The 27,412-nt window shown below is 43.9% G+C and overlaps 1 protein-coding gene across 1 annotated transcript in view; it reads right to left on the reverse strand.

The window, feature by feature from the left end:
- Positions 1-14,111, reverse strand: part of clvs2 (clavesin 2) — an 89,477-nt gene extending 75,366 nt beyond the window's left edge. The window contains exon 1 of the mRNA XM_068025369.1: positions 13,528-14,111. Coding sequence (XP_067881470.1) covers positions 13,528-13,916 — 389 coding nt within the window. The 5' untranslated portion in view covers positions 13,917-14,111. The remainder of the gene's footprint in view (positions 1-13,527) is intronic.
- Between the last annotated feature and the right edge of the window lie 13,301 nt (positions 14,112-27,412).

Genomic DNA, 27,412 nt, shown 5'->3' on the forward strand with positions numbered 1-27,412 from the left:
CTGATTTATTTAGCAAACAACAACTTAAATTTGAATGTGTCTGGTAGCATAGTGGTTATCTTATTGCACTAGAAATCCAGAAGTCTGCATTAATAATCCCATGGGTAATCAAATGGCAGTTTGTGCACTTGAATTTAGTTTCAAAAAAATAAATAAAATCTAGAATAAAAAGCTAGTATCAATAATGTTGATGATGGTGACCATGAAGCTATTGGATTAAAATAAAAACCCAACTAGTTCACTACACCTGGTCTGGCCTACATTTGATTCCAGACCCACAGCAATGACTCTTAAAAGCCCTCCGAAATGACACTCAATTGTGCAAAACTGATGCAAAGAAGTACAATAAGAATAAAGCCAGAAAGACTACTCAGCTTTGACCTAGGCATCGGATTCAGGTATGACAGAAGAACACACAGCCCAGTTGACTCTAAAAGGCCTCCTCACTTACATCTGGGGACTTGTGCCAAAATTGGGAGAGCTGGCCCACAGACTAGTCAAGCAAAAGCCTGACAATGCCATACTCACAGGATCATACCTTTCAGCCAATGTTCCAGACTCCTCTGTTACTAGCTGTAGGTATGCCTTGTCCCATCAGCAGTACAAACCAACCAGAGGTGGTAGCACAGTGGTGTACAATTGGGACGGGGTGATGTTGTGAATCATAGAGAGATACAGCACTGAAACAGGCCTTTCGGCTCACCGAGTCTGTGCTGATCAACAACCACCCATTTATACTAATCCTACATTAATCCCATATTCCCTACCACATCCCCACCATTCTCCTACCACCTACCTACACTAGGGGCAATTTACAATAGCCAATTTACCTATCAACATGCAAATCTTTGCCTGTGGGAGGAAACCAGAGCACCCGGCAAAAACCCACACGGTCACAGGGAGAACTTGCAAACTCCACACAGGCAGTACCCAGAACCAAACCAAGATCGCTGGAGCTGTGAGGCTGTGGTGCTAACCACTGCGCCACTGTGCCGTCCAATATTGAATCCTCAATATTGACTCTGGACACCATGAAGTCTCATGGCATCAGGACAAACCTGTGCAAGGAAACCTCCTGCTGCTTACCACCTACCACCCTCCCTTAGCTGATGAATCAGTGCTTCTCCATTTTAAACACCAGTTGGAAGAAGCACTGAGAGTAGCAAAGGCACAGAATGAACTCTGGGTGGGGTACATCAAGAGTAGCTCAACAGTGCTACTGGTGGCCGAATCCTGAAGACAAAGCTGTCAGATTGGGCTTGTGGAAGAGGGTGGGAGAATCAATATGAGGTAAAAACCTATTTGACCTCATCCTTCCCAATCTACCTACCGCAGATGCATTTGTTCATGACAGTATTAGTAGGAGTAACTACCTCACAGTTCTTGTAGAACTGAAGTTCTGACTTCACACTGAGGCAACACTCCATCATGTGTAGCCCGACCACCATATTACATGGGATAGATTCAGAACAGATCCAGTAGCTCAAAACTGGGCAGCCTTAAGGCTCCTTGGGACATCAGCAGCAGCAGAATTCTGTTCCATTACAATCTGTAACATCATGGACCAGTATATCCCTCACTCTACCATTACCATCAAGCCAGGGGATCAACCTTTGTCCAATGAGGAATGTAGAAGAGCATGCCGGGAGCAATACCAGGTGTACATGAACATGAAGTGCCAACCTGACAAAGTTGCAAGATATACATGCTCAACCAGACACAAAATTGGAAGCAGCATGCCATAGACAGAATGAAGCAATCCCACAACTAATGGATCAAACCAAATCTCTGCAGTCTTGCCATATCCAGTCATGAATGGTGGTAGACAACAAGAACAACTTGTATATTTGTATAGTGCCTTTCTTTTGGGCCTCCTTATCTCGAGAGACAATGGATACGCGCCTGGAGGTGGTCAGTGGTTTGTGAAGCAGCGCCTGGAGTGGCTATAAAGGGCAATTCTGGAGTAACAGGCTCTTCCACAGGTGCTGCAGAGAAATTTGTTTGTTGGGGCTGTTGCACAGTTGGCTCTCCCCTTGCGCCTCTGTCTTTTTTCCTGCCAACTACTAAGTCTCTTCGACTCGCCACAATTTAGCCCTGTCTTTATGGCTGCCCGCCAGCTCTGGCGAATGCTGGCAACTGACTCCCACGACTTGTGATCAATGTCACACGATTTCATGTCGCGTTTGCAGACGTCTTTATAACGGAGACATGGACGGCCGGTGGGTCTGATACCAGTGGCGAGCTCGCTGTACAATGTGTCTTTGGGGATCCTGCCATCTTCCATGCGGCTCACATGGCCAAGCCATCTCAAGCGCCGCTGACTCAGTAGTGTGTATAAGCTGGGGATGTTGGCCGCTTCAAGGACTTCTGTGTTGGAGATATAGTCCTGCCACCTGATGCCAAGTATTCTCCGAAGGCAGCGAAGATGGAATGAATTGAGACGTCGCTCTTGGCTGGCATACGTTGGCATACGCTGGCATAGTGCCTTTAATGTAATAAAATGTACCAAGGTGTTTCACAGAAGCATTATAGTACAAAATATGACTCTGAGCCACATAAGAAGATATTAGGGCAGATGAACAAAAGGTTGGCCAAAGTTCTAGGTTTTAAGGAGCAACCTAAAGGAGAAAAACAAGGTAGAAAGTTGAAGAGATTTACAGAGGGAATTCCATAGTTTAGGGTCACCAATGGTGGAGTGATTAAAATTGGGACTGCTTACGAGGCCGGAATTGCAGACATCTCAGAGGGTTATGATGCTCGAGGAGATTATAGAGATAGGGAGGGGCGAGGCCATAGAGGGTTTGAAAACAAGGATGAGAATTTCAAAATTGAGGTGTTTCTTAATCAGGCACCAATGTAGATCAGCCAGCACAGGGATAGGTAAACAGGACTTGATTCAAATTAGGACATCAGTAGCAGAGTTTTGGATCGCGTCAAGTTTATGAAAGGTAGAATGTGAGAGGCCAGCCAGAAATGCGTTGGAATGGTCAAGTCTACAGTTAACAAAGGCATTGATGAGGGTTTCAGCAGAAGATGAGCTGAGGCAGGGGTGGAGCCAGGTAATGTCTTAGAAATGGTGTGGATATGTGGTCAGTAGCTCATCTCTGGGTCAAATATCACACCAAGGGTGTGAAAGGTCTGAGCTGCATTCTACAAACTCGCCGCAGGCTTTACTTCACAGAGCTGTTGTGATATTAAACACAGCGGTCATTTACATGACTGGGGCGTACCACCTGCAACCCCCCACCCCCCATGACATGGAAAGGGCGGGCGGTCTGTCCCCGGCAATGGCGTCAGGTGTCACTGCACAGGCGCCAACGCCATTTCTAAAGGGCTTCCAGTCCTTTAATTTAATTAAAATTTTAAAGGAGATATGAGTGTAAAAAATTAAATAAATTTATCCTGACCCTCTCCCATGCCCACCACCCCCCCACCCCCACAATGACTATCAAATTTATTACTTGACCTCTCCCTGCCCAACAAAATCCCAACTTGTTCATCCGGCCTTCCCCCCCACCCCACCCCCCCAACCCCCCCCCCCCACCCCGCCAAATTTAAAAAACTAAGAACTTTACCCATTCCCACCACCCTCTAGGACAATCAAAAATGGTTGACCCCACTCACCTGCTCTCCCCTCCCCACCAGTGTTCCGCCTTGGATCGAAGGCACGGGAGTGCTGGCCACCACCACCAATATGGCACCAGGACTGACGATGGGAGCGGGTAAGCATTTAATTCATTACTTTAAATGTATTTATATATTAAAATTTTGAAGCCCCCGCCACATGGCGGGGGGGGGCTACCACGAGGCCTTGCTGCTGCCGGCAATATGGGGCTGGGCCTTCCCAGCGTCGAGGTCCATGGCAGGTCTCTCCCAGAGGCATTTTCTGCTCCCCCCCTCCCGCCCCCCACCACAACTCCTGACATTGGGGGGTCAGTAAAATCCATACCACTGAGTCAGCCACAGACAGTTGCCAGGGAGAAGGGTGGAATGGGTGACGAGGCAGCAAAGTTTGTGGCTTTGGTCTTCCCAATATTTAGTTGGGGGAAATTTCTGCTCAACCGGTAACTGAATGTCAGACAAGCAGTCTGACAATTTAGTGGCAATCAAAGATCTAACAGAAGGAGGAGGATCCACAAAACATCCTTATCATCATTGGTGGCAGAGTCCAGCACATGAGAGCAAAACACAAGACTTGCAATCATCTCCAGCCAGAAATGTCAAGTGAATGATCCATCTTGACCTCCTCCTGAGGAGATTACAAAAGCCAGTCTTCAGACAATTTGAATCACTCCACCAGAAAAGGTTGAGCACACTGGATACGTCAAGTGCTATCAGCCTTGACTGTACTGCTGAAGACTTCTGCTCCAGAGCTAGCCACACCTCCAGCCAAGCTGTTTCAATACAGCGACAAAACTGGTATCTAACTGACAATGTGGAAAATTGACCAGGTATGTCCTGTCCACAATAAGCAGGACAAATCCAATCTGGCCAATTACTGCCCCAAAAGTCTACTCACAATTATCAGCAAAATGATGAAAGGTGTTACCAACAGTGCTATCAAATGTCATTCACTCACCAATAACCTGCTTAATGATGCTCAGTTTGTGTTCCACCAGGACCACTTGGCTCCAGACCTTATTACAGCCTCGGTCAAAACATGGACAAAAGAGCTGAATTCTAGAGGTGAGGTGAAAGTGACTGCCCTTAACATCAAGGCAGCACTTGACCGAGTATGGCATCAAAGAGCCCTAGTGAAAATGAAATGAATAATCATGGGGAAAACTCTCCACTGGCTGAAGATGGTTGTGGTTGTTGGAGGTCAATCATCTCAGCCCCAGGACATCACTGCAGGAAGTTCCTCAGGGTAGTGTCGTGGACCCAACCATCTTCAGCTGCTTCATCAATGACCTTCCCTCTAACATGAAGTCAGAAGTGGGTATGTTCGCTGATGATTGCACAATGTTTAGTACCATTTGCAACTCCTCAAATACTGAACCAATCCATGTCCAGGTGCAACAAAGCCTGGCCAAGATTCAGGCTTTGGCTGTGAAGTGGCAAGTAACATTCATGCCAAACAAGTGCCAGGCAATGATCATCTACAACAAGAAAAGGTCTAACCGTCCCCTTCATATTCAACAGCAATACCATTATTAAATCCTGCACCATCAATGTCCTCAGGATGGTGGGGGGGTGCGGGGTTCACTGATGACCACAAACTTAACTGGACCCGCCATATAAATGCTGTGACTCACCTCCTGACTGCCCAAAATCTTTCCACCATCTAAAGGCACAAGTCTTGAAGTGTGATGGAATACTTTTCTTTTGCCTGGATGAATGCTATTTCAACAACACTCAAGAAGCTCAACACTATCCAGAGAAAAAGCAGTCTGCTTGATTGGCAGCACATCCATTACCTTAAGCATCACTCCCTCCACCACTGGAGCACAGTGGCTGCAATGTGTGCCATCTACTTGCTCCATTACAGGAACTCACCAAGGCTTCTTTGATAGCTCTTCCCAAACTCTCAATCTCTACCACCTAGAAGAACCAGGGTGGCAGGCAGATTCAAACACCACTCCCGGCAAATCACACACCATCCTGACTTGGATATGTATTGCTGTTCCTTCATTGTCACTGGATCAGAATCCTGGAACTTCCCACTTAACAGTGATGTTAAGTACCTTCACCACATGGACTGCAGCGCTTCAAGAAAGCAGCTCACCACCTTCTCAAGGGTAGCTAGGGATGGGCAATAAATGCTGGCTTTATCAGCAATGCTCACATTCCATGAATGAATAATTATTTTTTTTTAGTTACTAATGTATAAGTAGATTTTTGTTTATGGGATTATTCTGTAAAGAACAGCTATGGCATTTATCTGCATAATAACAGTCACTGCACTTCTAAGTAATTCATTGTATGGGAAATATTACGTAGAATTGCATCGAATACAGCACAGAAACAGGTTATTCTGCTCAACTAGTTTGTGCTGGTATTTATCCGCCAGAAGTGTCTCCTCCCATGCTATCTACCTCATCTTAGCCTTTCAGATAATCTTTCTATTACCTTTCCTCTCATGTACTCATTGTCTACATCCATCAAAATTTATTTAATAATAAATATGGAATTATACCTTCTAAAAAATGGTATCAAAATAAACTTAAATTTGGAAAGGCTTTTGTTAATCAAGGAGCACCAGCATGGATTTGTTAAAGGGAAATCATGCCTGACAAACATGATTAAATTCTTTGATGAGGTAACAAAGAACAAACAAAGAACAAAGATAATTACAGCACAGGAACAGGCCCTTCGGCCCTCCAAGCCTGCGCCGATCCAGATCCTCTCTCTAAACATGTCGCCTATTTTCTAAGGTTCTGTATCTCTTTTCTTCCTGCCCATTCATGTATCTGTCTAGATACATCTTAAAAGACGCCATCGTGCCCGCATCTACCACCTCCGCTGGCAACGCGTTCCAGGCACCCACCACCCTCTGCGTAAAGAACTTTCCACGCATATCCCCCCTGAACTTTTCCCCTTTCACTTTGAACTCGTGTCCTCTAGTAATTGAATCCCCCACTCTGGGAAAAAGCCTCTTGCTATCCACCCTGTCTATACCTCTCATGATTTTGTACACCTCAATCAGGTCCCCCCTCAACCTCCGTCTTTCTAATGAAAATAATCCTAATCTACTCAACCTCTCTTCATAGCTAGCGCCCTCCATACCGGGCAACATCCTGGTGAACCTCCTCTGCACCCTCTCCAAAGCATCCACATCCTTTTGATAATGTGGCGACCAGAACTGTACGCAGTATTCCAAATGTGGCCGAACCAAAGTCCTATACAACTGTAACATGACCTGCCAACTCTTGCACTCAATACCCCGTCCGATGAAGGAAAGCATGCCGTATGCCTTCTTGACCACTCTATTGACCTGCGTTGCCACCTTCAGGGAACAGTGGACCTGAACACCCAAATCTCTCTGGACATCAATTTTCCCCAGGACTTTTCCATTTACTGTATAGTTCACTCTTGAATTGGATCTTCCAAAATGCATCACCTCGCATTTGCCCTGATTGAACTCCATCTGCCATTTCTCTGCCCAACTCTCCAGTCTATCTATATCCTGCTGTATTCTCTGACAGTCCCCTTCACTATCTGCTACTCCACCAATCTTAGTGTCGTCTGCAAACTTGCTAATCAGTCCACCTATACTTTCCTCCAAATCATTAATGTATATCACAAACAACAGTGGTCCCAGCACGGATCCCTGTGGAACACCACTGGTCACACGTCTCCATTTTGAGAAACTCCCTTCTACTGCTACTCTCTGTCTCCTGTTGCCCAGCCAGTTCTTTATCCATCTAGCTAGTACACCTTGGACCCCATGCGCCTTCACTTTCTCCATCAGCCTGCCATGGGGAACCTTATCAAACGCCTTACTGAAGTCCATGTATATGACATCGACAGCCCTTCCCTCATCAATCAACTTTGTCACTTCCTCTAAGAATTCTATTAAGTTGGTAAGACATGACCTTCCCTGCACAACACCATGTTGCCTATCACTGATAAGCCCATTTTCTTCCAAATGGGAATAGATCCTATCCCTCAGTATCTTCTCCAGCAGCTTCCCTACCACTGACGTCAGGCTCACCGGTCTATAATTACCTGGATTATCCCTGCTACCCTTCTTAAACAAGGGGACAACATTAGCAATTCTCCAGTCCTCCGGGACCTCACCCGTGTTTAAGGATGCTGCAAAGATATCTGTTAAGGCCCCAGCTATTTCCTCTCTCGCTTCCCACAGTAACCTGGGATAGATCCCATCCGGACCTGGGGACTTGTCCACCTTAATGCCCTTTAGAATACCCAACACTTCCTCCCTCCTTATGCCGACTTGACCTAGAGTAATCAAACATCTGTTCCTAACCTCAACATCCGTCATGTCCCTCTCCTCGGTGAATACCGATGCAAAGTACTCGTTTAGAATCTCACCCATTTTCTCTGAGTCCAAGCATAACATTCCTCCTTTGTCCTTTAGTGGGCCAATCCTTTCTCTAGTTACCCTCTTTCTCCTTATATATGAATAAAAGGCTTTGGGATTTTCTTTAACCCTGTTTGCTAAAGATATTTCATGACCCCTTTTAGCCCTCTTAATTCCTCGTTTCAGATTGGTCCTACATTCCCGATATTCTTTCAAAGCTTCGTCTTTCATCAGCCGCCTAGACTTTATGTATGCTTCCTTTTTCCTCTTAGCTAGTCTCACAATTTCACCTGTCATCCATGGTTCCCTAATCTTGCCATTTCTATCCCTCATTTTCACAGGAACATGTCTCTCCTGCACGCTAATCAACCTCTCTTTAAAAGCCTCCCACATATCACATGTGGATTTACCTTCAAACAGCTGCTCCCAATCTACATTCCCCAGCTCCTGCCGAATTTTGGTATAGTTGGCCTTCCCCCAATTTAGCACTCTTCCTTTCGGACCACTTATCAAGGAAGTGCAGTAGATGTTGTATACACAGACTTCCAGCAGGCATTTGACAAAGCACCAGACAGGTGGCTAGTTAAAAAGATGGAAGCCCATGGAATTAAGGGGAAAGTGGCTGATGGATTCAGCTCAGTAACAGGAAGCCGAGAGTAGTGGTTGTGGATGGATATTTTTCAGACTGGCAGGTAGTTTGCAGTCGTGTTTGTCCGAATCAGTTTTGGATCCATTACTCTTTTCAATTTTTATAAATGACCTAGATTCAGGTATAGGGAACAGTTTGAAGATAATACAAAATGCTGTAGGTAGTCAAGATGATGGTTGTGGGCTTCAGGATGAAATAGACAGATGGTTAAATGAGCAAAAGCATGGAAGATGGAGTTCATTGTGGAGAAGTGTGAGTGATGCACATTGGGATGAATAATATGGAAATACTGTACACTATAAATGGCACAATATTGAAAAATGTAGATGAGCAGAGAACCCTTGGTGTCAATATACACAAATCCTTAAAGGTGGCAGGGTAAGTCGATAAGGTGGTTATAAAAGCAAATGGGTTATTTAGGTTTATAAATAGAGACATAGAATATAATAGCAAAGATATCATGCTAGAATTTTATAGATCACTGGTTAGACCTTAGTTGGAGTATTGTGAAGAATTCAGGGCACCACTCTTCAGGAAAGATGTAAAGGCTTTAGAAAGGATACAGAGGAAATTTATCAGGATGTTACCAGGGTTGAGGTAATTCAGTTATGAGGATAGGTTGGAAAAGTTAGCACTGTGCTCCTTTGAACAGAGAGTGTTTAGGGGAGACCTAACAGAGGTTTTGATAGAGTAGATAGAAAAAAAACTACTCCCTCTAGCAAACAAGTCAATAACCAGAGATCATAAAGTTAAAATCATTAGCAAAAGATCTGGAGGGAAGATTCAGGTGGAACATTCCACCAGAAGAAGTGGTAGAAATTGATTCCATAAATAATTTTAAAAGGGAGTTGACAAATATTGAGCATGAGGAACTTATAGGGTTACAGACAAAAAACAGGGTGCGGGACTAAGAACTACTGCTCTTTCAAAGAGCCAGCACAGGCACAACAGACCGTATGACTTCCTTCTGTATTGTAATTTTTTAGGATTCTATGATTTCCACAAATCTAGTAAAGCAATAGACGAAAATGTACCAAATAATAATATTGAAATACCTCAAAAAATGTAGGCTAATAAAAGGGAATCAGCATAACTTCATAGGTTTTGTATCTGATAAATCTATTCAACTTGACTTCAAGTGCAGAAGAAACTCTCTAGATAAGAAAGGGTACAATTTGTTAGGCAAAGCTTTGATGCAGAGCTTGTCTTCATGACAGCTTGGACAGGAGAAATGGTGCCAAAATCAAAATGCCCAATTCATTGTGTACTGACCCCTGATATTGACTCTTCAATCCAGATTCCCTTTGATTGAGGCATTGCACCAAGAGCAAAACCTTAGAAGATTTCCATTTTATATTTATATTTTAGCAAAGAATTTGACATGGTGTTGAACAGGAAATAGGTCCATCATATCAGAAGGTGGAATGGAGGGAAGGGAGTTACACAAGTGCCTAGAGTGGAAGAATGGAGAATGTGGACTGATTTGTAGGGCTGAGGAAAGTTGAAAAAGTAGAGAGGCAAAAGGCAGTTCAATGATTTTTAAATGATGGTGAGAAATTTCAGTTCAATGCTTTAAAGGTTGCAGATACCATGGAGGTTGGCAAGGAAAAAGTACATAGATCAGCAGTAGTTAATAAAAATTAAGAAGCCAGTTGCCCTGTTATGGATGATTTGGAATTTATGCAAAGAAAAACTTTGGAAGCCAACAAGGAGATTGTTAGAGTAATCAAACCTGGAAGTGAGAAAGGATATGGATGAATAGGACATAGGTTTGAAGCCCACCTTTGACAGGGACAAGTCTGATGACCTAGTTCTGATAAAGGGTCACTGACCTGAAACGTTAACTCTGCTTCTCTCTCCACAGATGCTGCCAGACCTGCTGAGTATTTCCAGCATTTCTTGTTTTTGGACAGGGACACAGTTGGCTTAAGTTTTTAAAAAAATACAGAACTGTTGCATATATTTCATAGAATGTACAACACAGAAACAGGCCTCTCAGCCAAACTGATCTGTGCTGCTATGCCTCCTATCCTATTTCATCTTACCCTATCAACATATCCTATTCTTTTCTCCCTCATGTATTTATCTAGCTTCCCCTTAAAAGTATCTATGCTGTCCACCTTGTGGTAGTGAGTTCCACATTTTGACCACTCATTGGGTAAAGAAGCTTTTCATGAATTCCCTGTTAAATTTATTGGTGACTATTTTATATTCATGGCCCCTAGTTTTGGTCTCCCCTTCCAAATGGAAACCTCTTCGCTACATCTACCCTAGAAAACCCCTTCATAATTTCAAAGACCTCTATCAGGTCTAGAGAATAAAGCAACAGCCTAGTTAATTGTTCCTGATAAGTATAGCCTCTCAGTTCTTGGATCTTGTGGTCTTTTTGCACCTTCTCCAATGGCTGTATACCTTTTCTATAATATAAATAATATAATATATTAATTATAATTTAACAGTGCACAGTTCTGAGTGTGGTTTCGATACAAGTTTCGATACAAGTTTAACATAAGTTTTCAGCTTTTTAACTTACGAGGTGCAAATAAATAAGTAGGCCAAATATAAAATGATAGCTTTAGGCTGAAAAAGCAAATGTGATTTGATGAGGAAAAATGCAAGATGATGAGAACATCACGGAAATATAAGACAAATGTAACTTCGGAGAGCAATCAAAGAATACTGGTGGATATTTCATTGAAAGCATCAACAGAGTGCCACAGTGGTAAACAGGAAAACAAGATGTTAAGATGTGCAGCCAAAGGAATAGAACTTAAGGCCTTGAAGATGATAGGGATCTTTTATAAAACAATGGTGTGTCCCCATCTGAAGTAGTGTAAGCAATTATTGTTATTAAGAGAGAAAAGGAACAGGGTATTTAAATTTAACTGCATAACACGGAAAGTGGCAAATGCATGGAACAAATAACCAGGGATACAATGAAGGCGGACAGCAATGGCAAATTCAAAACAAAACTGGTTGTTTTTTTGTAGTGACAGAAGCAATTGAATGGTATAAGAAATAAAGTAATGCACATTTTCTTTGAACTCTGGTACTTGTCAGGTGAACCACAATGATTGTTCCAAGCTCATTTCAATGTTCCTACATACATCTTGTACTTATCTTGTACTGAAGTTATATCTTAAAGGCTTCAGATTATACACATCACCCATTCTTAGTAAACTTTACCTTTCATATGATATTACATTACTGTGAAAAGTATTCATTTTCAATTATGACTACACAGATTTCCATCATGATTTATCCAATGCCATCTGGATAAGAAACTTGAGTTGCGAGAGCTTGTGTTGTATTATAAACTGTCAACAATATGCTGCAAACTGTAGCAAAAGCTGTAACAGGAAATGTTCCGTAACTGATAATCTGAAGGAAGTGATTTGCCGAAATGTTTAACTGTAGAAATGTTTAAGCTAATCACAAACATGGCCCTGCAAGTAATGACACTGTAATTGGAAATGCTTTTTGCTGCATTTGAGATAGATTGAGATTGTTCATATCCTTAAACCCTTGTTTGTTTATTTGCAAATGTTAATAAATTTGAGATTACGGAAGTGTCCAAAACCTGTTAAAGCTGCAATTGATTCCACCCATAACATCAATATATGGCTCCACTGCAGTATCATGGCAGCATAGAAGTGCATGGTCTCAGATATAAAATGATGACATTTCTTCTTTTTTGCATTAGATTTTTAAAAATCATAAAGTAATAAATACTGAGTATATTAAGATTCTTTTATATATTTAAATGTTGAATGAATATCTAGATTTTAATTTCAGTTTCACTTACAACCTGAGAAGTAACAACCTTCTGAAAATGTGCTGATGAGCACTGTTACATTGATGTAATGGAGCTGGATCAGGCTGCCATTAAAGGTAGGAGTGAAATATGCCAGTAGCCAAGTTTCATGGCAGATGATGGTATGAGGGAGGCAGGGGCACAATATTGCAAGGCCACTGATGTTTCTGTTTTGATTAATATTACATTCTAAATATGTCACTAATGATCTCCTCTCCTGCTGATGCACCTATATTACAAGTACGTTATTAGTCATTGATCTGATGTTCGTTATAAATTGCTGCAAAGACCTGTAGTCAGATAATATGAAATTAAAAAGCTTTGGTCCTTTTTCATTTTATATATTTATATTAATCTGTAGATGAGCATTCAAATGAAGCAAATATTTTCAATGTTTCTCCATTAGACACTGAACTGTTACTACCTAAAATGCCGTGTTTGGATCCCCACCGTTTTGGGAGAAGACATCTTGGAGTCCTTTCACTTGTTCTCTTCACCCACCCCCCCCCCCCCCCCCCAACCCACAACACTCAAGTGTAAAACAAAATCCTTAGCTTTGGGTTGAAGGAAAATAAATCGTCACTTCATTAGTAAACAGTCATGGGGGAAGTGTTCACATAGTGATGGTGAGGATTGACACTGCCTTCATGATATCATGTTGCAAAGACGTCTGTTTATTTTGTGTCTTTGATTTTAAAATTAATCAGTAACATTTTCTTTGGGAAACATCTGTTGTATTTTGCACCTCATGGGTACACCCTCAGTCATTAAGAGGTTGGGTTCAAGAATACATTCAGTTTATTTTTTTTCGCAATTGCTACCTTGGATTTTTTTTTAAACTAAAGATTGTTCGGTTTGTATTTTTCATACAGCTGTATTGCAAGGGTGACTATATATATTTAATGTTTGATTTGATGTAATTCGATGGGAAGTAGGTTAGGGGTAGCTAGGATAGATGTTTGTACAGAAACCTAACATTAGGAAAAAAAATGTTTTTTGTCATTCAAACTAAATTCGAAATGTGTCAGATATAATTGGTTTTTCGGGGGGCTGGTCAGATGCTTTTATTCAGCCGTGTACCTGCTCTGGTCCCAGTTGGAAGCGAAGAGGACCAATATTTTCCTGCCATAATGATCCAGGTTAGAAAGCACTCCAGGGAAGCCATCCTTCAGCGCCTGTTTGATCCCTGGGTCGGTGGCTTTGAAGTTCTTGAACATGTCCAGGTTCTGCTGACGATATTCGAAATACTGAGCCAGCAGACGGAAAGCCTCGAAATGGTTAAACTTCCGGGCTCTTAGAAACCTTAAGATGAAAGCATCGTCAGTCCGAAGGAAGCCGATGTCCGGTCGGGTGATAATCATATCTCTTACTTCCTGGATGTCCTGGTGTAAGGTGTCTGGATTCTCATTCAACTCCAGTTTAGCTTTCTCCAGAGTTTCTGGAGACAGCCCCGCTTGCAAATGAGTCATTGTTCTCGTATTCCTTTTGTAATGTGTATAGGATATATCTTTACAGATTCGGGCAGCGAACAGGGATCCAATCTGCCTTTTAGCTTCCGATGATCATTTTTGCTGTCGTTTTGGTTTAGAAACGTACGAATCCAGTAATTGTATCGAAATGTCAAAAAGGTACAGGTTCGACAGCAATCGCATTAAGCCAAGGCTAAAATCTCAGGCGCAATCCCACGCATGTGGTGTATATCTATATATGTATCTCAGATCTATACAACAACCACCAAATTGCAGTATACGGTTCCTACCATCATCCAGGCAATGCGGCACCCTGCAGCAAGAGTCATCTCAATTCTCAGCAACTATTTTATTACAAGCTGTTCGCACGGTTGCTTTTAAATCTCAACGTCGACTTTAAGGGGTTCCACTCGTGCCGTACATCTCTTTCATCCGTTTGCATGTGTGTGTGTGTGTCTGTGGTTTTTTTTTTGTTTTGTTTCAATGACTCGGCGTCCTGCTGCTGCGTCCTATCAGGTTTACGTCAGTTCTGGAGGTGGTGGAGAAAGTGACTCGGTATAATTTCACGGAAAGCAGGGCGGACAATGGCTGGATCTACTGCTCACCACCTGCTCTCGTCGCCACCAGCCCATTGCTCATCTCATTTATTATTTAAAGCAAAGTGCTCCTCTCACCCTTTTATTTTCTCCAGAAAATCGGGTCATTAAGAAACGATGAGTTCCCAATTCAGATTGGAAAATGCACTTGTGGTTTAATGACACAGTGACCTTTTGTGGGCGGCAAAGCTTTTATTATTATTTATATCGATTGAATTGTTAGTGCTTATTGAACTGGGCTCAAAAATATCTTATCCCCCACCTCCCCTTCACTTAAATACCTGATTTCTCTTAACCCATGAAGTAGACGAACATGGGGAACACACCGATTATAATAGGGATTCTTTTCAGACATTTATATGGATTTTATGAACTCTATTTTTATTGTTACCAGACATATGTTGCACTCTGATGAAAATATCATTTCCATTGAGACCTATATCTTACACAGAACAGGTGCCCCCTCCCGAAATATCAAACAGAAATACATCCCCACCAGCATTTCATGCGTGTCACATGCTTTTAGTATTCAACATTGTGGACGTTTTGGCTGTAAATAGCAATGAAACTTGTCACATAATTCAAATAAAACTACAGACATGAAATTGGAGTTGGAACATTTCCAACAGCTAAAAGCAAGGCCTTGCTTATTAACAGTTAGTGTCGGGACCATGGCGGTTTTGGTCTGCAGCAAATGAACCCGCTGCCGTGTGCTACCAGTTGGATCACATTGACTCTGTTTAAATTAATATGGCACGTTACGTGTTCTTGAACACAAAACAACATGAGATAACATTATGCTCCAGTTACTTACTGCTACCTCTACCAGAAACTCTGAAATTGATTTTGGTACAATGGCTTCCATTGCTCATGACTGTAATATACCAATAATCTGGATTGTTCTTCGAAAGAACCGGCGCAGACTCGAAGAGCCGAATGGTCTCCTGTGCGGTACTATTGTATGATTCTTTGAAATACTGCGCTGTAATGTTTTAATGTTCTAAAAAAAATGTTCAACAGCATGAAACAGTTATGGACGAGAAAGGACGATCACCTCATAGATCCAGCCAGATATTATAGTCGCTCCATTTCAGCATCCAATTATTTCTTAAACGATTTCAAGGTATGCAACTCTTCTGATCTGTCTGGAGGTCCTTTCCAAGTGTTCGTCACTCTTAGTGCAAAGAAAACATTCCAGACATCAGTCCTAAGTTTGCCTTTTCCAAGTGTACATCTACGCCCCCTTGTCCTACTTTCAGTGTTTAACTTCAAGCAATATTTCAGATTTATTTTGTCCATTCTCTTATGTATCTAATAGTCCTGTTTATAATCATCTTTCAGTTGCCTCTTTTCTAGGCGAAACAAACCAAGCTTCTATCGTCTTTTAACTAAGGGATCAGTCTTGTGGCTCCTCTCTTCAGAAATTGAAGGTACATAATACCCGGCAAAAGAAAGACAACGACCAAAACAGTTATAAATAACTACAGTTGATATTAAGTCAGCTGAAAGGTCAACAAAAAGAGGATTGTGGACAATGGTGGTAGGAATAGGAAAAATCTTTTAAGCTATCAGAGTGTGCTGAACCATTGAAAGATGCTCAAGGACAGGTCCGAAAAGACTCTCAGGGTATGGCAGAGACACTAAGTGAAGATCATGTGACAATGACAGCATAAAGTGTTGTTAACATTAAAATAGATGAGGATATTGTTTTATAAAGAATACGGAACATTTAAATAGATCTAGCTGACAGCCCAAATGATATCCACCTGAGGGTCCTTAAGGAAATGGGACAGATAGTTTGGTGGTGTCAGGAATTGTTTCTTTATGCTGGAGGTGAACATAGATCCAATTTTTTAAAAGAGGTATAAAACAGAACCAGATATCTATAGGTCCACTAACACAACTCAGTAATGGGTTAGATACTTGAGAGAATCATTAGGGATACGTTAGACAACCTTTTAGACAGAGCAGGTATTTGTAGGGAAACCCAACGTGGTTCCAGGAAAGGTCATGTTTTACAAATTTAGTTGAATCTTTCGAAGAAGTAATTTTTTTTATTCATTCATGGGATGTGGGCATCACTGGCCAGGGCAGCATTTATTGCCCATCCCTAACTGCTCTTGAGAAGGAGGTGGTGAGCTACCTTCTTGAATCGCTGCAGTCCATGGGAGATAGGTACACCCACAGTGCTGTTAGGGAGGGGGTTCCAGGATTTTGACCCAACGACAGTGAAGGAACGGCGATATAGTTCCAAGTCAGGATGGTGTGTGACTTGGAGGGGAACTTGCAGATGGTGGTGTTCCCAGGCATTTTCTGCCCTTGTCCTTCTAATTGGTAGAGGTCGCGGCTTTGGAAGGTGCTGTCTAAGGAGCCTTGGTGCATTGATGCAGTGCATCTTGTAGATGGTACACACAGCTGCTACCATGCATCGGTGGTGGAGGGAGTGAATGTTTGTGGATGGGGTGCTAATCAAGCGGGCTGCTTTGTCCTGGATGGTGTTGAGCTCCTTGAGTGTTGTTGGAGCTGCACCCATCCAGGCAAGTGGGCAGTACTCCATCACACTCCTGACTTGTGCCTTGTAGATGGTGAACAGGCTTTGGGGAGTTAGGAGGTGAGTTACCCGCCTCAGGATTCCTAGCCTCTGACCAGCTCTTGCAGCCACGCTATTTATATGGCTACTCCAGTTCAGTTTCTGGTCAATGGTAACCCCCAGGATGTTGATAGTGGGGGATTCAGTGATCGTAATGCCATTCAATGTCAAGGGGAGATGGTTAGATTCTCTCTTGTTTGAGATGGTCATTGCCTGGCACTTGTGTGGCATGAATATTACTTGACACTTATCAGCCCAAGCCTGGATATTGTCCAGGTCTTGCTGCATTTCTACATGGACTGCTTCAGTATCTGAGGAGTTGCGAATGGTGCTGAACATTGTGCAATCATCAGCGAACATCCCCACTTCTGACCTTATGATTGAAGGAAGGTCATTGATGAAGCAGCTGAAGATGGTTGGGACTCGGACACTAACCTGAGGAACTCCTGCAGTGATATCCTGGAGCTCGGATGATTGACCTCCAACGACCACAACCATCTTCCTTTGCGCTAGCTATGACTCCAACCAGGGGAGAGTTTTCCCCCGATTCCCAATATCTTCTGTTTTGCTCGGGTTCCTTGATGCCATTATCGGTCAAATGCTGCCTTGATATCAAGGGCAGTCACTCACCTCACCTCTTGAGTTCAGCTCTTTTGTCCATGTTTGAACCAAAGCTGTAATGAGGTCAGGAGCTGAGTGGCCCTGGCGGAACCCAAACTCAACATCACTGAGCAGGTTATTGCTAAACAAGTGCCGCTTGATGGCACTGTTGATGACACCTTCCCTCACTTTACTGATGATTGAGAGTAGGCTGATGGGGCAGTAATTGGCCAGGTAGGACTTGTCCTGCTTTTTGTGTACAGGACAGACGTGGGCTATTTTCCACATTGCAGGGTAGATGCCAGTGTTGTAGCTGTACTGGGACAGCTTGACTAGGGGCGCGGCAAGTTCTGGAGCACAGGTCTTCAGTACTATTGCCAGAATATTGTCAGGACCCATAGCCATTGCAGGATCCAGTTCCTTCAGTTGTTTCTTGATATCACGCGAAATGAAATAACTTGGCTGAAGTCTGGCATCTGTGATGCTGGGGACTTCAGGAGGAGGCCGAGATGGATCATCAACTTGGCACTTCTGGTTGAAGATTGTTGCAAATGCCTTATCTTTCGCACTGATGTTGTGGGCTCCCCCATCATTGAGGATGGAAATATTTGTGGAGCCACCTCCTCCAGTTGGTTGTTTAATTGTCCACCACCATTCACGGCTGGATGTGGCAGGACTGCAGAGCTTAGATCTGATCTGTTGGTTATGGGATCGCTTAGCTCTGTCTATCGCATGCTGCTTACGTAGTTTGGCACGCAGGTAGTCCTGTGTTGTCCTGGACTTTCAGAAAGCTTTTGATAAAGTACTGCATAAGAGGTTTCTATACAAAGTAGAATTTTGTGGGATTAATGGTAATCTGTGTGGCAGTGTGAGAATTAACTGAATAGCCATTGGCAGAAAGCAGTGAATTTGGATTGACTTGGAGTCTGGTTACCAGTAGATTCCCATAGGGATCAGTGTTAGGGCCTTTGCTATTTACTATTTTTATTAGTGATCTAAATGTGGTCATTGGGGAATGGTCTGAAAGTTTGCGAACAATACCAAAGTACGTGTGAGTCTTAGGACTGTCGGAGATGTAGAAGGATGTGAGGGTCGTTGAGAGTATGTCGAGGAGATCTACCAGAATGGGTCCAGCGATGAGGGAGTTTAGCTACAACATTAGGCTGGAGAAGCTGGAATTGTTCTCCTTGGAGCAAAGGAGTTTGAGGGGAGATTTGATAGAGTTGTACAAGATTATGACAGGTTTCATAAGGGAGCCAAAGAAAAGCTGGAAAAATCAGATGGGCAAAGGTAGCCTAGATGAGGAGTTCATAGAATGTTTTTGGGATAATTTCTTAGAACAGCACATTCTGGAGCCAATCAGAGAGCAGGCTATACTAGACCTGGTATTGTGCACGAGATAGGATTAATTGATGACCTCTCAGTGAAGGCAGCAACAATCAGAATATAATTGAATTTTACATTCAGTTTGATGGAGAGAAGAGTGGATCCAAAACTAAAATTTTAAACTTAAAATAAGGGCAATTATGTGGGCATGAAAGCAGAGCTAGCTAAAGTGAACTGGCAAATTAGTATAAGGGATAGATTAATAGCTATGCAGTGGCAGACATGTAAAGGGCTATTTCAGAATACACAGAATAGATACATTCCAACGAGAAAGAAAAATTCCAAGGGGAGGATCCACTATCCGTGGTTAACTAAAAAAATTAAAGATAGTATCAAGCTTAAAGAAAAAGCATTGTGCAAATAATTGTGCAAAAATGGGTGGCAGGTCAGACAATTGTACAGAATATAAAGAACAGCAAAGAAGGACTAAAGGATTGAAAAGGAGGGAAAAATTAGAGTACAAGAGAAAGTTAGCTAGAAATATCAAAACAGATTGTAAAAGTTTCTACAGATATTTAAAAAAGAAAAGAGTTAACAAAGTGATCATTGGTCCTACAGAAAGTGAGTGTGGGGAATTAAGAATGGAAAATAAGGAGATGGAAGATGAATTGAACAGATATTTTGCATTGGTCTTCACTATAGAGGATACAAGTAATATCCCAGAAATAACTATAAATCAGGAAATGGAAGAGAGGGAGGAACTCAAGAAAAAGACAATCACCAGGGAAGTGGGACTGAGCAAATTGTTGGAGCTGCAAAATGACAAGTCCCCAGGACCTGATGGGCTTCATCTTCGGGTCCTAAAAGAAATAGCTAGTGAGATAGTTAATGAGTTGGTTTTAATTTTCCAAAATTCCCTAGATTCGGGGAAGGTTCCATTAAATTGGAAAATAGCTTATGTAATTCCTTTATTCAAAAAGGACGGGAGACAGAAAGCAGGAAGCTACAGGCCAGTTAGCTTAACATCTGTCTTAGGGAACATGTTCAAAGCTATTATTAAAGATTTTATAGCAGGGCACTTAGAAAAATTCAAGGTAATCATGCAGAGTCAACATGGTTTTGTGAAATGTAAATCATGTTTAAGCGGTTTATTGGAGTTCTTTGAAGAAGTAGTATGTGCTGTGGATAACGGGGAACTGGTGGATGCACTGTACTTAGATTTCCGGAAGGCATTTGATAAGGTGCCATTTCAAAGGTTATTGCGGAAAATAAAAGCTAGCTAACAGGAAACAGAGAGTACGCATAAATGGGTCATTTTCTGCTTGGCAAGATGTAATAAGTGGTGTGTCACAGTGATCAGTGCTGGGGCCTCAACTTTTTACAATTTATATAAATGACTTGGATGAAAGGACCAAAGGTATGGTTGCTAAATTTGCTGATGACACAAAGATAGGTATGAAAATAAGTTGTGAAATGGAGATAAGGAAGCTACAAAGGGATACAGACAGGTTAAGTGAGTGGGCAATGATCTGGCAAATGGAGTATAATGTGGAAAAATGTGAAATTGTCCATTTTGGCAGGAAGAATAAAAAAGAAGCATATTATCTAAATGGTGAGAGATTGCAGAGCTCTGAGATGCAGAGGAATCACAAAAGGTTAGTATGCTGTAAAAGCAAGTAATTAGGAAAGCTAATAGAATGTTATCATTTATTGTGAGGGGAATTGAACAGAAAAATGGGGAGGTTATGCTTCAGTTATTTTAGTTAGAGTTGTAGCACTGAAACAGGCCCTTCGGCCCACCGAATCTGTGCCAACCAACAATCACCCATTTATACTAACCCTACAGTAATCCCATCCTCCCTACACTAGGGGCAATTTACAATGGCCAATTTACCTATCAACCTGCAAGCCTTTGGCTATGGGAGGAAACCGGAGCACCTGGCAAGAACCCACGCGGTCACAGGGAGAACTTGCAAACTCCGCACAGACAGTACCCAGAATCGAACCCGGGTCCCTGAAGTTGTGAGGCTGCTGTGCTAACCACTGCGCCACCGTGCCGCCCTGTTAGGGCATTGGTGAGACCACATCTGGAGTATTGTGTACAGTATTCGTCTCTTTATTTAAGGAAGCATGTAAATATGTTGGAAACAGTTCAGAGAAGATTTAGTCATAGAGTCGTACAGCATAGAACCAGGCCCACCGGGTCCATGCTGACCATAATGCCTATCTATACTAATCCCACCTGCCTGCATTAATTCCATATCCCTCTATGCCTTGCTCATTCAAGTACCTGTCCAGATGCCTCTTAAATGTCACTACTGTTCCTGCCTCCACCACCTCCTCAGGCAGCTCATTCCAGATACCCACTATTCTTTGTGTGAAAAATGTACCCCTTTGATCCCCTTTAAACCTCCTCCCTCTCACCTTAAATCTATCCCCTACCATGGGAAATAGACTATGGCTATCTACCCTATCTATGCCTTTCATAATTTTATATACCTCTATCATCTCCCCTCTCAGCCTCCTTCGCTCCAGGGAAAACAGACCCAGCCTGTCCAATCTCTCTTTATAACTCAAGCCCTCCAAACCAGGCACCATCCTTGTGAAAAGACTAATACTAGACTAATACCTGGAATGGGCGGGTTGTCTTATGAGGACAGATTGGACAGGCTAGGCTTTTATGCGCTGGAGTTTAGGAGATTAAGAGGCAACTTGATTAAAAAATATAAGATCCTGAGGTAAAGGCCTGCTACCCGACCCGACCCCGACGGGACCCGACGACATGTGTCGGGGTCGGGTCGGGTTGGGCTGAGTCCAGGTTGGGTCAGGTCTGGGTCAGGCTGGACACACACAGTAAGTGCCCTTTCAATTGAAATTAAAAAACTTACCTGAGCTGGGAGTCCGGGATGGAACTGAGTCTGCACAGTGCTCAGTGAGCGAGTGATGTCACTGTGACATCATCACGCATGCGCTGCAGTTTCCTGGAGGTTCCGAGTCCGAAGGTAAGTAAAGGGATGGTCAGTTGGGCTCGGATCGCGTTGAGTCGGGGTCAGGCTCGCGGCAAAATCGGAGGGGCTCGGGTCAGGTCGGGCTTGGGTCCACTGTGGTTTGGTTGGTTTCGGGTCGGGTTCTTTTTCCCAACCTGAGCAGGCCTTTACCCTAAGGGGTCTTGACAGGGTGGATGTAGAAAGGATGTTTCTCCTTGTGGGCAATTCTAGAACTAGGGGTCACTGTTTAAAAATAAGGGGTCACCCATTTAAGACAGAAATGAGGAGAAATATTTTCTCTCAGAGCGTTGTGAGTCTTTGGAACTTTCATCTTCAAAAAGCAGTGAGAGCAGAATCTTTGAATATTTCTAAGGCAGAGGTAGATAGATTCTTGCTAAGCAAGTGGGTGAAAGGTTATTTGGGGGTAGACGGGAATGTGGAGTTGGGGTTACAATCAGATCAGCCATGATCTTATTGAATGGCGGAGTAGGCTTGAGGGGCCGAATGGCCAACTCCTACTCCTAATTCATATGTTCGTATGTAACTATGAAGGCTACTGAGTATTACAGCCACATTGTGAATGGCATCGTGCTGCTCCTGCATCCAATTGTTGACCCGGCATAAATGAATCTGAGTCTCCATGAGGATGGCGCTCTTTCAATGGAGGTACTCATGTGCTCATGCAACAGAGACATTGCGAGATTTATGGCATGTGTGGACTTCTCTAGATTCTGCCCAAAGGCGTGCAAAGCCTCAGGGAATTCTGCCAGATGTCCACACATCTCTCTTTGTTCCTCCATAAGACCCTCTGCGTGATTGACCTCAAAGGCTCAGCATCTTTGGCGATCTGAGTTTGGTTGGCGCTCTCCTCTGCCCTCCGATGGGGACTGCCACCAGCTTCCACTGCCTCCTTCACTTGCTCACATGTACTGCACCCTGTGACAAATATTCCACATGCGGTGCAAATCCCACCAAGGTGCCTGTATCTGCGTTGGTGGATTGTGCATTTGAGTTGCATGACGCTGCATCATCTGAGTGTCAATTGCCCTTGGAGGCAATCGTTGGGTTGGCTGCCACCTCCTGCTGTATCTCTGGCATAGCCCCTGTGGTTTAAAGAAAACACAAGTTATGAATGCCACATCTCTGCATCCCTTTCACTGCACAGTTCCTTATTGATCACAATATTCAAAGTCCGCACTTAAGATCAAGTATGTGGCATTGGGTCCATATGTATGCCATGTTTCAGGCATTGGGCCTTCACCATCTCTCAGGCAGACTCCCATCTCGCCCTCACCTACAGTATGCCCTGTTGAAAGTTTGCAATCACCAGAGCCTCCTCTTCCATTGGCGTCAGGGCAGATATGTGAGTCACTCCACTCTGCTGCATCCCTTCTCCCAGACATTGTGCGCTCTCTTTTCCTGCAAGCTGAAGGAGAGGAGTTTCTTGAATGGGTTTCCATAAGCATCTGACATATCATCCTGCCAAAGAACACTTTGTACTCTATCCTTGTCATGCTGCCGTCCTCACTTCTTCCATGAGTGGCCACACTGCTACCACCTCCTTCATTCACTGAGTGGTCCAGGGTGCACAAGGCTCAGTATTGCTGGGACTTGTAATAGCTGGACATTTGCAGTGCAGAGACCAGCAGTGCTCAAGACCATTTCTGACACATACAGATCTGATGTCACTCACCTTGCCAGCCCTCAGAAGGTCATTGAACCGCTTGCAGCAACGAATCCATGTCCTTCTGATGACCCTGCGGCTAGAGACCTCCTGTGCCACCTCCAACCAAGCCTGCATTATTATAGGCTGGCTGCCTCCTCCCATGTCTATAGATGTCTATAGGCCCTCACTACCTTCACCCTTACCTCAAGGGAGACATCAGTGAATCGTGGGGCTGCCCTTCCATGCCTGCCCTCCAATAATTGGATGGCCTAAATTCGCCCTGCTGCCGCACCTCTGACCCCTGTGGGGGCAGGACCCGGAAATGGTCCTGATGCCTGAAAATAAGCTATCAGCAGAAGATTCCGCCCATGGTGCCTCAAGCTGTTCAAAACAGGCACTTGCTGCCAAACCCATCATTGTCAGTTTGGATCTGCAAAGAATAGCGACCAAGATCAAAAATTGTGAGACTCCACTGCTGATACAGAGTATTAGAAAGAGGAGTTCAAAGATAGGGCTGTAGCATTATTGCCTTGATTCCGTGCCCATGCTCTTACATCTCCATACTATCAGTGCAATCTTATGATTTCTACCCTTTGCATCCCCTCCACAGAAATCTGTAGCTTGGGTATGTTAGAAATATAATCTGAGCACCAGGAAAGGAGCAAACAAACAAGACTTCTTTAATGGCTTCCGACCAATGCAAAATACTATGGATGCTGAGAATCTGAAATCAAAACAGAAAATGCTGGAAATGCTCAGCAGGTCAAGCAACATCTGTGGAGAGAAAAACTGAGTTAATATTCCTATTGAATGGTCATCGACCTGAAACGTTTGATTGGATTTTATGCGGCCCGTGAGGCAGAGTCAGAGGTGGAGGGGTGGTCCGGGGGCGGGGGGCATGGAGTATCACGAAAGGTGGGGTGGGGGGGGGTGGGTGGGTCCATCACCTCCCCATCACCAAGCAATCTTCCTGGGGGCGCGATAGGCTGACAATGGCCTTCCCATCCAGAGCCCAATTGAGGACCTTGAATGGCCTATTAACATCAAATTAATCGCCTCTTCCTACCACTGCTGGGAGGTGGGCGACCTCTACCACCTTCTAACTCAAGGCGCCCTCCCTGCGGGCTTGTGTGGGGGATCCCTCCTCCATGGGCAATCTGTGGCCCACAAAGGACCGCCCCCCCCCCCCCCCCGGGGAACCAGTGTACCCCCCGAGACCCCCCTTCCCCTGGACTGAATGACCACCCCCAACCCCCCCATGCCGGGGCCTACTGGACTCGCCCTGGCAACCCCGCCTCGCTTACCTGAGGTCCGGGTTCCTAGTGCTGGGCCTAGGTCTAAGGCCTCTGCAGTATTGGCAGTGGCCACCGCCCCCAGTAACACTGCTGATACTGCTGAGCTGCCAGCCCTCTGGCAGCTCTTGGAGGCGGGATCCTTATTTTTAAAGAGACGGGGATCCTGGCGCAGGACACTTAGCCTTGAAAACACCAGAGGATCAATCCAGAGATGGGGGTGCTGGGGAAGAAAAGGCAGTGGCAGGCTTTCACTCGTCTTTTCAGCCCAGCGCCAGGAGCTGTGCCGACAACACAAAATCCAGCCTGTTAACTCTGTTTCGCACTCCATGGATGTTACCTGACCTGCTGAGTATTTCCAGCATTTTCTGTTTTTATTTATTTAATGACCTGGTGGACAAAGGTATTATTACCTAGTGTAATAGAAAGCCCAAAACACCAGAGGTCCCAGGTTCAATATTAGATTTGTGCCAAGGTTCAGCCGGGGCAGTAATTAAAGCATTGCAATCACCTTCAGTGTTCTCTGGGCTGGGGAGATGAAAAAGAAAACCACCAGGCTTCCCACCCCGATCACTATTTCGCGATTCTGTGGCGGGCGGCTGCATTACATATTCATGGCAGTTGCTCCCCAACCCCCACCCCACCCCAATCTCGCGGCAGGGGGAGCATTGGCGATGCTGTTCACGGCGTCACCGATGCGGAGGCAGGTGATGGCACCATTTTTAAAAGGCTGCCAGCCCTGGAGACAGTTCAACAAAGTGCAGAGTTCACCCCTCCCCTCTTCCAGCTACACAAAGTGCAGAGTTCACCCCTCCCCTCTTCCAGCTACACAAAGTGCAGAGTTCACCCCTCCCATCTTCCCTCTACACAAAGTGCAGAGTTCACCCCTCCCCTCTTCCAGCTACACAAAGTGCAGAGTTCAATCCTTCTTCACCGAGGTGGCGCCAGCTTTCCCTGGATGGGAAAGTGAAGTCACGTGAGCGCCGCACGTTGTGCTGAGGATCGGGAACTGAAAGTAAGATTGTTACAGTTTATCTTTTAATTCATGCAAATCTGTTATTTAAATATGCTAAGTTGGGTCCTATCGCAGAGCGGCAGAGGGGCCACCACAGAGCTTCCTCGCCACCGGGGAGATAGGGCCCAGCAATCGTGGCGACGGGTTCTGGGCAGCCGCTCTAATTTTCCAGCCCCCCCACAGAACCCGACGTCGGGCTGGGAACAAAATCCAGCCCAGAGAGTGGGAAAGGGGTGGGGGGTGGGGGGGAGGGCGGTGGGTGAAGGAAGATTTTGTTAGTGTTCTACATGTAGTGATGTTTTAGAAGTACTTATATAGAACAGATTCACATTTTTGACACACAGCGAAAACCTTCTCCCAGGTAAGGACAGGACTGAGCTTGGCTCAAACAACCTGATGAAACACACTCAGGAATAATTTTCTTCTGCTGTCTGCCCTTTTCTTACCTTAAGCATGGGGGTGGCCAATAATTGACAACTAAGGAGGAGTTATTTTGGTCAATCCATTAATGTCCAAGAACCACTTGATTCAATTTTCAAGTGAGCCTGTAAATACCTGTCAGAAACAGGCAGGAGACTACTTAAAATACACATCAGGGTCGACTGTATGGCTAAGTCTAATACTTTTCTTGTAAATTTGATAACTTTCTATGCTTTTATTATGCTCTAAGGCATTACATAGTATTAAATCCTCAGTTAGTGAAGTGACGACCGGTCGGATTTTCAAAAATGAAGTGTGATTTCATTTGGTAAAATTACACAATAGAATCATCTACATTTTTAAATTGACAGCAGCAACCTGAAATAATATGAGATTTAACATTCAAGTTGAGCCCCATGCTGCTCATATATGACCACACCTCAATTATTTTTATTCTTTCACAGAATGTCCACATCTCGAATTGAGAAGGTAATGGTGACCGACCTTCATGAACTGCAGGAAGTCCATGTGGTGTTTCGGCAGTTTCTTTTTGCAGCAGTGACAGGGAGAGCGAGGTGGCAGCTGGGTAAGTGAGTTTACAACTTATATAAACTTACCTTTTTGTTTCGGCAGTTTCTTTTTGCAGCAGCGACAGGGAGAGCGAGGTGGCAGCTGGGTAAGTGAGTTTACAACTTATATAAACTTACCTTTTTGTTTCGGCAGTTTCTTTTTGCAGCAGCGACAGGGAGAGCGAGGTGGCAGCTGGGTAAGTGAGTTTACAACTTATATAAACTTACCTTTTTGTTTCAGCAGTTTCTTTTTGCAGCGGGAACAGGGAGAGCGAGGTGGCAGCTGGGTAAGTGAGTTTACAACTTATATAAACTTACCTTTTTGTTTTGGCAGTTTCTATTTGCAGCGGCGACAGTGAGAGTTTGGTGGCAGCTGGGTAAATGAGTTTACAACTTATATAAACTTACCTTTTTGTTTCGGCAGTTTCTTTTTGC

Source organism: Heterodontus francisci, chromosome 3 (assembly GCF_036365525.1).
Source record: "Heterodontus francisci isolate sHetFra1 chromosome 3, sHetFra1.hap1, whole genome shotgun sequence".
NCBI classification, from domain to species: Eukaryota; Metazoa; Chordata; class Chondrichthyes; order Heterodontiformes; family Heterodontidae; genus Heterodontus; species Heterodontus francisci.